The 14,496-nt window shown below is 43.5% G+C and overlaps 1 protein-coding gene across 2 annotated transcripts in view; it reads right to left on the minus strand.

The window, feature by feature from the left end:
* SEPTIN2 (septin 2) overlaps nt 1-14,496 on the minus strand; it is a 78,811-nt gene that overhangs the window by 53,859 nt on the left and 10,456 nt on the right. For both annotated transcript variants that reach the window (XM_069727716.1, XM_069727717.1), the window contains exon 2: nt 4,418-4,445. In XM_069727716.1, the coding sequence (XP_069583817.1) occupies nt 4,418-4,426 (9 nt within the window). In that variant the 5' untranslated portion in view covers nt 4,427-4,445. The remainder of the gene's footprint in view (nt 1-4,417; nt 4,446-14,496) is intronic.

Raw genomic sequence — 14,496 nt, forward strand, 5'->3', positions numbered from 1 at the left:
AAAACCTGATCATCTGTATATAACCTGTGTGAACAGGGTTCAGAGAGGAAAAATCCATGTGTGCATACGTGAAGATTGGTAGAGCAGCTTAGTATACATTTTTTGCAAAAAACGTATCAACCAAATACCCTGTTTTTTACATCTTTTACTAGCACTTGCGGATTACTGCAACATTTTTTCAAACTGAGTGTTTTTGGTTTCACTATTCTCTTTTGTGTCTTCAGGTTTCTTGGTGGTGTGTGAACATGATCATACAGACTTGTTCACTGTGCAAGTAGCCCATGTGTTCCTGTTTCCATAATTAATCTTTATTTATATAGCGCAAACATATTCCGCAGCGCTTTACAGTTTATTAATACTCACCAGCTCCTGGCGCGGTCCCTGCACGTACGGCGCTGGCAGCTTCTTCCTGTAGTGAGCGGTCACATGGTTCCGCTCATTACAGTAATGAATATGGACCCGACTCCACTCCCATAGGGGTGGAGCCGCATATTCATTACTGTAATGAGCGGTACCATGTGACCGCTCACTACAGGAAGAAGCTGCCGGCGCCGGGGAACAGACGTGAAGGGACAGCGCCAGGAGCAGTTGAGTATGACGGGGGGCAGTGCGCGATATTTACCTGCTCCCCGTTCCACCGTTGGCGCCGCTGAGTCTTCCTCGTCCTCTGCAGTGACGCTCAGGTCAGAGCGCGCAATGACGCGATTAGTGTGCTCCGCCCTCTGCTTGAACAGTCAGTGCGGAGGATGGGGAAGACACAGCGGCGGTCGGCGGTGGAATGGGGAACAGGTGAATATAGCAAGTGCCGGGGGCCTGAGAGGTGAGTATGTAATTTTTTATTTTTTTTAATCGCAGCAACAGCATATGGGGCAAATATCTGTATGGGGCATCTTATTGGGCCATAATCCGCATTTGTGGAGCATTGTATGGGGCATATTTTAATATGAAGCATCTTATGGAGCCCATCATAAACTGTATGGAGCATTATATGGGGCTCCTGATTCAATATGGATATTCAAAAACACTTACAACTACTGATGACTCAATTAATTTTACTTTTATTGGTATCCATTTATATTTTTGACATTTACCGGTAGCTGCTGCATTTTCCACCCTAGGCTTATACTCGAGTCATTAAGTTTTCCCAGTTTTTTGTGGCAAAATTACGGGGGGGGGGTCGTCTTATACTCGAGTATATATGGTATATTATCGTATCAGGATACCAGGATCTGTGAGTACCGCACGGCCCTCAATGACAAAACTGTAGAGATTTAACCTTGTTTGGTCTCCTCGGGATTCCTTTTTGGGTCATGTTATATATATGACCTCTATGAGATGGACATTGAGGCCACATTCACACGTTCCTTTTTATCCTGCGGGTTCTCCCGCAGCGGATTTGATAAATCTGCAGGGCAAACCCGCTGCGGTTATCCCTGCAGATTTATCGCGGTTTGTCCTGCGGGTTCCGCTGTGGGTTCCGCTGCGGGATTTACCCCTACTATTGATGCTGCATATGCAGCATCAATAGTAGTGTTAAAAATAATAAAATCATGATATACTCACCCTCTGACGTCCCGATCTCTTCGGCGCTGCAGGCGACGGTCCGGTTCCAAAGATGCTGTGCGACCAGGACCTTCGGTGACGTCACGGTCATGTGACCGCGACGTCACCGAAGGTCCTGGTCGCATAGCAAACCTGAGACCGGACGGCCGCGTGCAGCGCTGAGACTTCAGAGGGTGAGTATATCATGATTTTTTATTTTAAATTCTTTTTTTTTTAATACAAATATGGTTCCCGGGGCCTGGAGGAGAGTCTCCTCTCCTCCACCCCGGGTATAACCCGCACATTATCCGCATTACTTCCCGCATGGTGGGCACAGCCCCATGCGGGAAGTAAGCGGATCAATGCATTTCTATGTGTGCAGAATCGCTGCGATTCTGCACAGAGAAGTGACATGGTCCTTCTTTTTTTCCGCAGCAATTCTGTGCGTTTTTTTTCAGGTTTTTCCGCATCATGTGCACTGCGGTTTCTGTTTTCCATAGGGTAACATTGTACTGTACCCTGCATGGAAAACAGCTGCGGACCCGCAGCGGCAAAATCGCCGCGGTTCCGCAGTAAAAACCGCATAGTGTGAACATGGCCTAATAGGTCACAACATTCTCTATCACATCCTCCCTTTCCTTTTGTCAGAGTCTGTGTGTTTGTTTGTAAAATGTTACTCTTTACTTGAAAATGTTTAACTATTGCTATAGTATAAGATTGCTTGTTAACCTATAAATGACAGTGAAAAATCTAAAATGCCTAATTATTTTTTCTTTTACTGTAAAATTTGAAAACTTTTCAATAAAAATTACAATTTAAAAGTCTGTTAGCTGAACCTGGCTTGAAAACATTTTTTGTTCCCTTGGAACTCATGAACAAAAGAAAAAAAAATATACAAGGTACTGATTATTTAGAGGATTTTCACATTGTTGTTCACATATGCAAAGAAGACTTGATTTTTTGCTGAATTTTGGGCAGCCAAAATTGCAATTAAAACTCATGGTTTTTGGCCTTCCTGCTTCAAAAACCAACTAAGGGTAGGTTCACACTAACGATTTCTCCACATATGTGAAAAAAGGACCAAATATTCTGATCAGAGTTTGATCAAAGTGGCATTACTGGACAGGAAAAAAAAAATGTTTCTCCACCTTCTTTCTGTCAGTCCATGAAAATCAGACCACACATATTGCAGACCGATTTTTTCCAGACGCATAGACTTACATAAACAATTGTGATCAAACCCCTTCGATCTGAGCTGGACAGGTCTCCCAATTTTTTCTGCAGGCTCTCTATCCAAATACAACATCAGTCATGTTAATGGCCCCATAGACTGTCATAAGTACGAGTGCGATCCCCGAGAACGACAGACGGCACTCGTACGAGAAAATCGGTTGCATGCACAAACCTTCAGGAAGATCGAACAGGCGTGAAATGTATCTTCATTACGTACGCTTACTCAGAGAACCACTTTAATGCAGCAATATCAGATACCGTATACACTCGAGTGTAAGCCGAGATTTTCAGCCCAAATTTTTTGGCTGAAAGTGTCCCCCCCTTGGCGTATACTCGAGTCATGGTCGGTGGGTGAGGGGGAGAGAGGACTGTCGCATACTCACCTGCTTCCGGCGCTGTCCCTGCCTGTCCCATGGTCTTCGGGTGCCGCAGCTCTTCCTCTGTTCAGCGGTCACGTGGTACTGCTCATTAACATAATGAATATGGACTCCACTCACGTAGGGGTGGAGCCGCATATTCATTCCTGTAATGAGCGGTACCAGTGACCGCTGACAGAGGAAGAAGCTGCCGTGCCTGGAGACCATCTGTCTGGAGAAGTAGCCAGGGACCGCGCCGGAAGCAGGTATTTCATATTTACCTGTCCGCGTTCCACCCGCCGGGCACCGCTCCATCTTCCCGTTCTCTTGCTGTGACTGTTGAGGTCAGAGGGCGGGATGACGTATTAGTGTGCGCGCCGCCCTCTGCCTGAATAGTCAGTGCGGAGAGACGGGACGCTGAGGAGCTGCGGGCAACAAGAGAGGTGACTATGTCTTTTTTTTTTTTTTTATTACAGCAGCAACAACATTATACGTGGCACATTGTTACATGGAGCATCTATGGGGCAATAATGAAATGTATGGAGCATTATATGTGGCACAGCTTTATATGGAGCATCTACGGGGTAATAATGAAATGTATGGAGCATTATATGTGGCACAGCTTTATATGGAGCATCTATGGGGCAATAATGAAATGTATGGAGCATTATATGTGGCACAGCTTTATATGGAGCATCTATGGGGTAATAATGAAATGTATGGAGCATTATATGTGGCACAGCTTTATATGGAGCATCTATGGGGCAATAATGAAATGTATGGAGCATTATATGTGGCACAGCTTTATATGGAGCATCTATGGGGTAATAATGAAATGTATGGAGCATTATATGTGGCACAGCTTTATATGGAGCATCTATGGGGCAATAATGAACTGTATGGAGCATTATATGGGGCCACAATGAATTGTATGGAGCATTATATGGGGCTCCTGATTCAATATGGATATTCAAAAACACTTAACCTACTGATGTCTCAACTAATTTTACTTTTATTGGTATCTATTTTTATTTTTGACATTTACTGGTAGCTGCTACATTTTCCACCCTAGGCTTATACTCGAGTCAATAAGTTTTCCCACTTTTTTGTTGCAAAATTAGGGGGGGGTCAGCTTATACTAGGGTCAGCTTATACTAGAGTATATACGGTATGTAATTTGTAAATAAAAATTCCTGTTTGATTTCTAAATCCCAGTGTTAATGTCTTCCTCATTCTATTACAACATTAAACACAAAAACTCCCATTACACATGGGTTTTTTATTACCTTTGACATCTTGTGACTGATAAGAAAACTGCAAAATAAACAGAAATAGAAGTTAAAATAAATTAAGAAAGGAACATATTTATTATTATTATATTAGGGTTTATTGCTTTCATTAAATGTTAGCTATTCACATTAGATACCTGGTGGTCAAAGATGTTAACGAATAAGATAGCAATAAGCGTAAGGTAAATGTTGTCCATTTGTCTGTACATGGGACCACGTCCAATAGTGCAGCTCATCACCATTCAAACCTCTTAAAGGAAATCCGTCAGAAGGTTTTTTTCTATGTAATCTGAAGAAAGCAGGAGATAGAGTCTGAGACACAGAGTTCAGGGATGTGTCACTTGCCAAAGTTGTTTAATAACTGAAGGATTTATCACTAAGAGATTAACATTGCTGGACTACACTAGTCCTATACAATGCCTCCTGTGATAAGCAGCTCACTGTCTATGGACTTTGTATATACAGAGCCTGGTGTGGGCGGGGTTAGCTTTTTCAGCTCTGCTTCATGCTAAATCTAAAGGATCTGATTGTGTGAGAACAGCTCTACCCAGTAACCTAAGTGATACATCGTTGGATTCAGCTTCTCTTTGCCTTTCAGGCTGCTCTCTGCTGAGATAGAAAAAACCTGCTGACAGATTCCCTTTAACGACCCATGTTGAAAATGCACATTATACTATGGTGATCTCATGCTATGTGGAGAACCCTTATGTTTTCAACCGCTACCTGACAGCCCACTGTAGAGTAGATAAACGGTCGGAAATCTCCCCCTGGGGTCCTGCAAGTGCTACTATTGCAGTGTGGAGCAATAGCTCTGACAGGTGACATCATCGGGACCGGATTGGATCAGGTCCCCATGATGTTACCCTTTTGCCATCTTCTAGATGTAACGGTATTTAGAATATAGCGAGTTGGAGAGCGCTCCGTCTTTTACCTCTCCGGTGGCTTCGGGTAGCTGAATGGCGTTTTGGCAGCCAGAAGTGATGACCTCCGGGTCTGTCAGGTACGGTGGCCTGTTAGACACTCAGCTGCTGGTTGAGTCTAACAGACGATCTTACAGTTAAACTGACAGTTCTCATGTATTGCAATGCATGAGACCAGTAATCAGACAAAAAAGTTAAGTCCCATAAAGGGGGAAAGTAAAAAAAAAAAAAAAGTGTAAAAATATTATTAAAGCTATTTAAAAATACGAAAAAATTAATACACCAATAAAAATGTACATTTATGTAAAAACAAAAAAATACACATTTGTTATCACTGCATCAGGAATGACCTGATCCAGGAAACTGTCACACTACGTTCAATGAATATTGTAAAAAAATAAATAAAATTGGCAAAAACTGTGCTTTTTCATCATACCGCAGAAAAAAAAAAGTGGAACAAAACGTGAAAAAAATACAAAAAAAAAAAAAAAAAATATGGTACTGCTGGAAACATCATCTTGTCCCACAAAAAACAAAGCCACCACACAGCTCCGTCAGCGGAGAAAAAAGAAAAAAAAGTTATAGCTCTCAGAAAAATGTTTTTTTACTGTGTAAAAGCAGCATCAAAACATAAAAAAAAAATGATATAAATGTGGTATCGTACTGACCTGAAGAATAAAAGTGTTTTTATCAATTTTACCACACAGTGGAAGGCATAAAAAAAAACAAAAAACAAAAAAATCCTGAATTGCTGGTTTTTATTCATTCTGCCTCCCAAACATCAGAATAGAAAGCGACCAAAAAGAAAAAAAAGTCATGTACCTGAAAATGGTACAAATGAAAACGTCAACTCGTCCCAAAAAAAAAAAAAAACATGTCTGTGGGCCGAAATATGGAAAAATGATAGCTTTCAAAATGTGGTGATGCAAAACATTTTATTTTTGTAGAAAAAGCGTGTTTTAGTGTGCGACAGCAGCCAAACATAAAGGAACAATATTAATCTGGTATCGTTGTAAATCGCACTGACCCAAAGAATAAAGTCACCGAATCACTTATACCGCAAGAGGAACGGCGTAAAAATTAAATAAAACCAATTCTTCACCTGCTGTAGATTTTTTTCATTCTACATCCAAACGATCACAGTAAGGCTCGGCTCACATTTATCCTGCGCTGTACGTTGAGCGCTTACACTAGAGTTTCATTGTAAATCTCTGAGATACGCAATTCAGACAGAACCCCCAGCGGAAGATTCCCTATAATGAGGCACAGTGGACGCCGTCCGGCCTGTAAGGATATGTGCACACGATGCGGATTTGTTGAGTTTCCTTATTTAGCTAACAAATTTGCATCAAATATGCATAAAATCCGCATTAAAAAAATAATAATAATAATAATCTTTATTTATATAGCGCCAACATATTCCGCAGCGCTTTACAGTTTAACAGTTTCAAATACAAAAGTCATAAGTAACAACGTTAACAATACAATAATTAAAGCAAAATAAGACAACCCTGCTCGTGAGAGTTTACAATCTACAATGAGGTGGGGGAGATACAAAGTACAGGTGTGTATTTACAATGATGTATTTACAATCATGGTCCAGCCATCTTCAGGGGTTGGGGAATAGATGGGGATAGTGAATGGGCTACACACAAACATAACATAACTTTGATTAGTGAACGTGATAGGCCGCTCTGAACAAATGTGTTTTGAGCGAGCGCCTAAAACTATGCAAATTATGGATGGTCCTAATATCTTGGGGTAGAGCATTCCAGAGGATTGGCGCAGCACGGGAGAAGTCTTGGAGTCGGGAGTGGGAGGTACGGATTAGTGCAGAGGTTAGCCGAAAGTCATTTGCAGAGCGCAGTGGTCTGTTAGGCTGATAGACAGAAATGAGGGAGGAGATGTAAGGGGGTGCCGCACTGTGGAGAAAAAAACACATGGAATTTCCATTGTGTTTTCTGCCAAGAGATGCACAAAACGTGCAGAAATTTCTGCAAGCAAATCCGCAAGGTGCGCAGATAACCTGCGGTGTCAGTCTTTTTAGGCATCCATACAAGCGGAGTCCAGAGTAACTCTGCTGCCTCATTACAGTGAATGGATTCCTTGGAGGTTTCATCTGAATTACGTAATTCGGAGATCTAAATGGAAACCCTGATGTAAGCATCAACTTAATCTACACAAAAAAAGCAAGTCACTACTCATGCCCGTCATCTGTTAAAAGTAATATAGGGGGCTTCTACGTTACTGGAAACACAAAGGCTCTGGAAAATTTAAAATGGTTCCCTCCTCCTCCCCCCCCCCCCAACAAAAAAAATCCAGAGAATTCCATGCTCTCAAATCCACATGCCCCCCCCCCCCCCCACCTTCTGAGCCCCAGTGTGCCTAAACCACGTTCAGCGTCAAAATCTGGCATTTCTGTAGAGAAGAGAGTCCGCCTAATTTACGGGTGCATGTCTCCAGAAGCATGAGCTGGGCATAATATACTGGGCACTACAACGTACTGGGCACCTCAATGGAAGAAGATTTGTAATTTTCACTTGGCAACATCAACTGCTGCTTTTTTCTGGCAGACACCCATGGAGTCAAAATAGTCACTACCCCTGTAGATAAATCCACAGAGGGTTGTAATTCCCAAACTGGGGTCACTTGAGGGGTCACATTTTTTTCTTGCTACCCTTGGGGTTAAAATAACATTTTTGTGGGAAAAATGTGTTTAAATTTCACAGCTTATCATTATAAAATTCTGTGAAGCCCCTGGGAGTTCAAGGTGGTCATCACAAATGTAGATAAATTCCTTGAGGGGTGTATTTTCCAAAATAGGGTCAATTGTTTGGGGGGGGGGGTTTCCACTGTTTAAGCACATCAGGGGCTCGCCAAACGTAATATGGTGTCCGCTATCGATTCCAATCTTGCATTCTAAGGGTATGTGCACACGTCAGGTTTTTTTCCTGACAAAATCCTGAGAATTCTGCCAGAAATCCGCGTCTTTTTTCGCGCGGATTTCTCGCGGAATTTGCGCTGATTTTTTGCGGAATTTTTTTTTTTTTTCCGGAATGTCCTTTTTGACATGGAATCCGCAAAAAATCCGCAAAAAGAATGAGCATGTCCGTTCTTTTTGCGGAATGCGTTTTTTTTGCGGAAAAAAAACGCTAACATATGCACAAAAAATGCGGAATGCATTCTAAAAGATAGCGTTTTTATAGCGAAATTCCGCAAAAAAAACGCTAAAAATCCGGACGTGTGCACATACCCTAAAGGTGAAATGGTGCTCATTCTCTTCCAAGCCCTGCCGTGCGCCCTAACAGTACTTTTCTCCCCCATATGGGATATCAGGCATGCTGAGGAGTAAATGCACCATAAAATTTGTTGTGCAATTTCTCCTGTTACCCTTGTGAAAATGCAGAATTTGGGGCTAAAGAAACATCTTTGTGTGAAAAGTCAAAATATAGATTTTTTTCCATTCCTTCCATATTGCTTTAGTTCCTGTGAAGCACCTGAAGGGTTAATACACATCTTGAATGTTTTGAGCAGTTTGAGGGGTGCAGTTTTTAGAAGTGTCACTTTTGGGTATTTTCTGTCATACACACACCTCAAAGTCACTTCAAATGTGATCTGATCCCTAAAATGGTTTTGTAAATTTTGTTGGAAAAAAATCAGAAATCGCTGGCCAGTGGCCAACTTTTAACTCTTATAACTTTCTACCAAAAAAAAAAAAAAAAAAAAATTACGTTTAAAAAAATTGTGCTGTTGTCAAGTAGACATGCAGGAAATACTATTTATTAACTATTTTGTGTGACCTAACTCTCTGATTTAAGGTGTAGTGCAGCGGTAGTGATGAGGCAGTGACCCACAAAGTCAACACAGTCTCTTTTAAAGGGCCACTGTCACCCCCTCCAGCCGTTATAAGCTAAAAGAGCCACCTTGTGCAGCAGTAATGCTGCATTCTAACAAGGTGGCTCTTTTAGTTTTTTGTTCATGTATTCCCAAAATAAAGCGCTTTGAAACTTATCCAAAATACCTCTCTTTGTCCACGGAGGCGGGTCCTCACTCCCCAGCTTGAACGGTACTCTGCCGTCACTCACATCTTCAAGGGCTTTCGGCACCGCCCCCTCCGAGCTTTTTTCGCTTCAAAACCAGCGCCTGCGCTGTGTACAACTGGGGCAGGCGCAGTAAGCTCTGGCGGTCTGACGTCCCAGCCAGGCTTGCAGACTTCGCCTGTGCTGGCAGTGCGGCCACCCACCTCAGGAATCCCTGCCCCGCACTGTGTTATGCATTATGAACAGTGCGGGGCTGGGATTCATAGGCAGGGCGGCCGCACAGGCGCAGTTTGCAAGACTGCATCTGAGGTCAGACGGCCAGAGCTTACTGCGCCTGCCCCACACAGTTGTACACAGCGCAGGCGCCGGTTTTGAAGCGAAAACAGCGTGGAGGGGGCGGCGCCGAAAGCCCCTGAAGATGTGAGTGACGGCAGAGTACCGGTTCAAGCTGGGGAGTGAGTACCCGCCTCTATGGACAAAGAGGTATTTTGGATAAGTTTCAAAGCGATTTTGGGAATACATGAACAAAAAACTAAAAGAGCCACCTTGTTAGAATGCAGCATTACTGCTGCACAAGGTGGCTCTTTTAGTTTATAACAGCTGCAGGGGGGTGACAGTGGCCCTTTAATGTGTTTCTTCACAGCACTAAATGTCCAAATTTATATAAACACGGCACACGATATCCTTTAGATCACAGTCACTAAACACGCCAGCCTTCCTCTGACTATTTACCGTGGGCCACTATACCACAGTGTTAGGCTGCCGTCACACTAGCAGTATTTGGTCAGTATTTTAAATCAGTATTTGTAAGCCAAAACCAGGAGTGGAACAAATAGAGGAAAAGTATAATAGAAACATATGCACCACTTCTGCATTTATCACCCACTCCTGGTTTTGGCTTACAAATACTGATGAAAATACTGACCAAATACTGCTAGTGTGACGGCAGCCTTAATGTCTCTTACTCACAGCTTTTACACAATACATGATATCCTCAGGATTGCAACCGGGCACATATCCTTTTGATTAGTCATTAAACACAAACACGCTAGTCCTCCTCTGATCAGTTACCGTGGGCGACTGCACCGCTGTCAATGTCTTACTCACACGGCATCCTTCCATTTACAGTCACTAAACATGCTGGACCTTCCCTTGACCAGTTACCGTGGGCGACAGCACCGCCGTGTCAATGTCTTTTTACTCACAGCATAACACAGTCAATGATATCCTCTGGATCGCAGCCAGGAACCATACTGTATCCTCCAGTTTGCAGGCACTGAACACGCCAGTCCTCCTTTGACCGGTTGATGTGGGCATTTGCATCGCTGTGTACACTGTGGGTGCTAGACCTTTCAGCTGCCTTGGCGCTCTGCAGGATCCTGCTCTGCACTCCCGCCGAACACCAGACTCACACTGACACTAATACCTGACACACCCAAACCCTTTACTGCAGAGCTTCTAACAAAGAAACCTGTGGCCTTCAGCCACATGGAAAACCTGGGCCTAGAAAGAAACGGACTGCACGACTACTATCCTGCAGAGCAGGTTTTCCCCACATCTGCCTTGGACACTAGCATGTCCAAGACTACTTATTTTTATACTGCCATGCACTCCTATGGCCTTCATACACCTTCGTGCACAACCTGGGGACAACAAACAGTGATCCCTACCTGTGACACCGGTCACTGCCTCACAAAGGGCATAAAAATTAAAAGTTTAAAAATTGTGAAATTTACAAGGCAAAAGTTATAAGTGGCTCAGTGAACAAAACATTGAAGTTTTGGGTCTATGGCCAGAAAACTCCCCAAGTCTCAATCCCATTGAGAACCTGTAGTCAAGTCCTCAAAAAGGGGGTAGATAAACAAAACACAGAAATTGTGCTAAACTCCAATCACGGATTAGATAAGAATTGTTTGCCATCAGTCAGGATTTGGCCCAGAAGCTGATGCAGAAGTCATGAATAATAAGGGTCAACACTGTAAATATTAAGCCTTTACATAAACTTGATGTATTTGTCAATAAAAGTGTAAAACTAATGAAATGCTAATAACTGTACTACAATAGCCATAGGAACTTCCGGCTACAACATCTAAAAACACCCGCGGAGACTGACATGCAGCTTGTCTATTTCTCTTGTGGGGACCCTAGTATTCGCAAGAGAAAGGTCAGCCATACAATGTATTGGACGCTGTGAATCCGCATGGTTCAGTGATCACTGACAGCAGCGCTTTGAATGCGGCGACCATGCACTGCGTCCAAACCGCTGCGGTTTCCGGATCGTGATGCCTGCAGTCGTTTTCCTAAAGCAGCTTCGCAGGCGATTTTGCAGCAGCTGCTTCTGGTGGCTTTTCCTCTTTGCTTTGAAATATGGAGAATGGATGGCTTCCAAACAGAATCCGCCAGTAGAAAGAACATGTCACTTGTTTTTCATGCCACAATCCAAGATTTCTGCACCTTGAAACTGTTAAAAAACCTGACATGACATGGAACATGTGCACAGTAATGTGGTTTTGACATTACTGTTTATTAGGTTCACTTTATGGGGAGGAATTCACCTGAAAAAGACGCTGCGTGCACATACCCATTTAAAAAAAATGAGTAGCAAAATTGTCTGGTTTATTAGACTTGTGCAGCGCCCCAGAGTCCTGGTCATTGCAGTAATGTCGTTCTTTCACCAGGGGGAGCGATGTTACGTCTGATGGCACCAAAGGAGTTCACCCTGCCAGGTACCACAGCCACACACACACACTTCACACGCCGGCCACCAGGGGGAGCATAAGGTTCTATCTATTAGGCCACTCCTCACACTTGGGTAAAACTGGGGGTTGGTTAGGAAGTGAGAGAGAAGCTGACTGGAGGGAGAAGGAGATAGTCAGGAGAGGAGCAGACTGGGCTCAGCCCAGGAAAGAAAGAAGGACACGGAGCTGTGCCTGCAACCCATGCGGCAGCCTCCTAAGAAAGGACAAGAAAGGAAGTGTGCCGTAGTGAGTGAGCACAGAGTCATAGCAACAGGAGTAAAACACCAGTGGGAGACCAGCTAGAAGCAGGCTGCCTCCCACTGAGCGCAGATCCGGTAGCCGGAACACCGAGGGAGTAATAGACTCTACGCTTTACTTCAGAGACCGGCAGGACAGTCGATTCCAAGTCGGCTGCCCGACCTAAGAACCTAAGCAGACAAGGTGGCAACGCTAGGGTAGACGGAGGAGGGGGCGACGCTAGGGTCCCTATAAAATAGCCTCAGGCCACCACCGTCATACGGGTATGTCCTATCCATCTGGGGGACAGAGAGAAGAGTTACAAGAGTGAGGACCCTATGGGAGCTAATGCACGTAGGGACCTACTACGTTACTGTGCGCAAGGGGAAGGCTACTGATTTCCACCTGGATAGGGGGACTCTGGAATTACCATCAGACCGGCCGGACTCTGCCTACCCTGTCATACGGCACCCTGGACTGTGGATGCTGAACCCTTCAGTAAAGGTAAAGAGACTGCACCCATTGTGTCCTCGTTATTCACCGTGCCTTGCACCATCCACAATCACCATCTACACTTCTGGGAAGCCCTGGGGATATACTTCACCTGTGGGAAGGTATACCATCTAGCTGCCATTCCATCACCCCAGCGGACCCCTAAGCAGCGTCGGTCACCCTAACCGAATACCACAGGTGGCGTCACGAACACTAACGTTATCTACAAACTCTAGCCCATTTTATTGGGCGCCCCTCATAGGGCCACTGTCCGGGTCGGGCCACAGTGATATTCCAGCCATGGGAATGGAAGGACCCGGTACCGAGTACACCATTGCCCTTACGTGGGGGCAATCCACTTGCAGCAGAAGAGACAATAAAAATAATGGAAGAGACAATAAAAATAATGTAAAAGACGTGGAACTGAACTGTTGAGACTGCAATTCTCAATATGCCCTCCTAAATTAGGGATCTACATAAAATATCGTCCGTGACAATAGATGGGTTTGTGAGACTTTCAGACCGGTATATATATTTATCATATATCAGCCAAAGATTTTACACGGCCCCATCCTGCACACTCACTATTATCCTAGGACACATTACTGACAGTATGCATTGTGCACAAACCGTCATCTGGGCGGCGCTGGGGTGATAAAGAGTCAGGATTCTTAATATGCTCATTCTCTGACTTTCTAACGCAGATTTCCAAGAATAATAGGAAAATCAATCAATGAAGGAAGAATAGGAATTCCGACAGCCTGCCCACCATTACCGCCATAGTGAGTACTATATCATAACTGCTCAATCCGTGCACTTAGATATAAGGGTTCATAACCTACAGAATCCAGGACTGCGCGTCTTCTGCTTTTCACCCTGGTTGGACTTATCTTTCCACATAAAAGTAGAAAACCTTTAAACCCCTTAATTAAACCTTCATTTCTTTTTAGAAATAGAAGGCAAATTTACTGGGAAGGAATCTGCCTAAAACTCCACACCATAATCATGAACGCTTCTTCAATGATTTGTAATGGAAGTAGAAGAATTAAGCAGAGCCGGCGGAGTTTATCCTTCTTCGGAGTCCTTTTAGCCGTGTTTGCTGTTCTCTCTAATTTTACATATAAAATTTTGAAGACGGTCAGATCAGTTCTTTACAGCTTTGAAAGCCTGAAGTGGTTAAAAAAAAAAAAAAATGTTGTTTTGACATTGCAATACAGATGTTCATTAATTTTTAATGTTTATTAAGCGTTTTTTTCAGATGGGTTCTAGGCAAAATCTACCAGAAAAAGACATTGTGTGCACATACCCTTACACAGAATGCAGAACATATTTTCTTACAGAATTTTAAGAATGTGCACAAAACAATAACCAGAAAGGCGACCAATCCTATGCAAATAAAGAAGAGGGGTTTGCAAGAATAAAGCAGAATTTTTTTTTTTTTAAGTTGTAAACCAAACCTTACAGTAAATGCCCTACAGAAGATTGAGCTGTGTAATGGATAAATGTGTCAGGGGCCCCTGAAATGTGAGAGTTTATATAAAGCTGCACAGGAAGGAAGCGGCGCTGGGAGTGTGGGATCCTTCAGAGCAAAGAGCGGCTTCCTGTGTATCACAGGCTGTACAGACCAAACACAGGAAAACAAAGACACA

Source organism: Ranitomeya imitator, chromosome 5 (genome assembly GCF_032444005.1).
Source record: "Ranitomeya imitator isolate aRanImi1 chromosome 5, aRanImi1.pri, whole genome shotgun sequence".
In the NCBI taxonomy this organism is placed as follows: domain Eukaryota; kingdom Metazoa; phylum Chordata; class Amphibia; order Anura; family Dendrobatidae; genus Ranitomeya; species Ranitomeya imitator.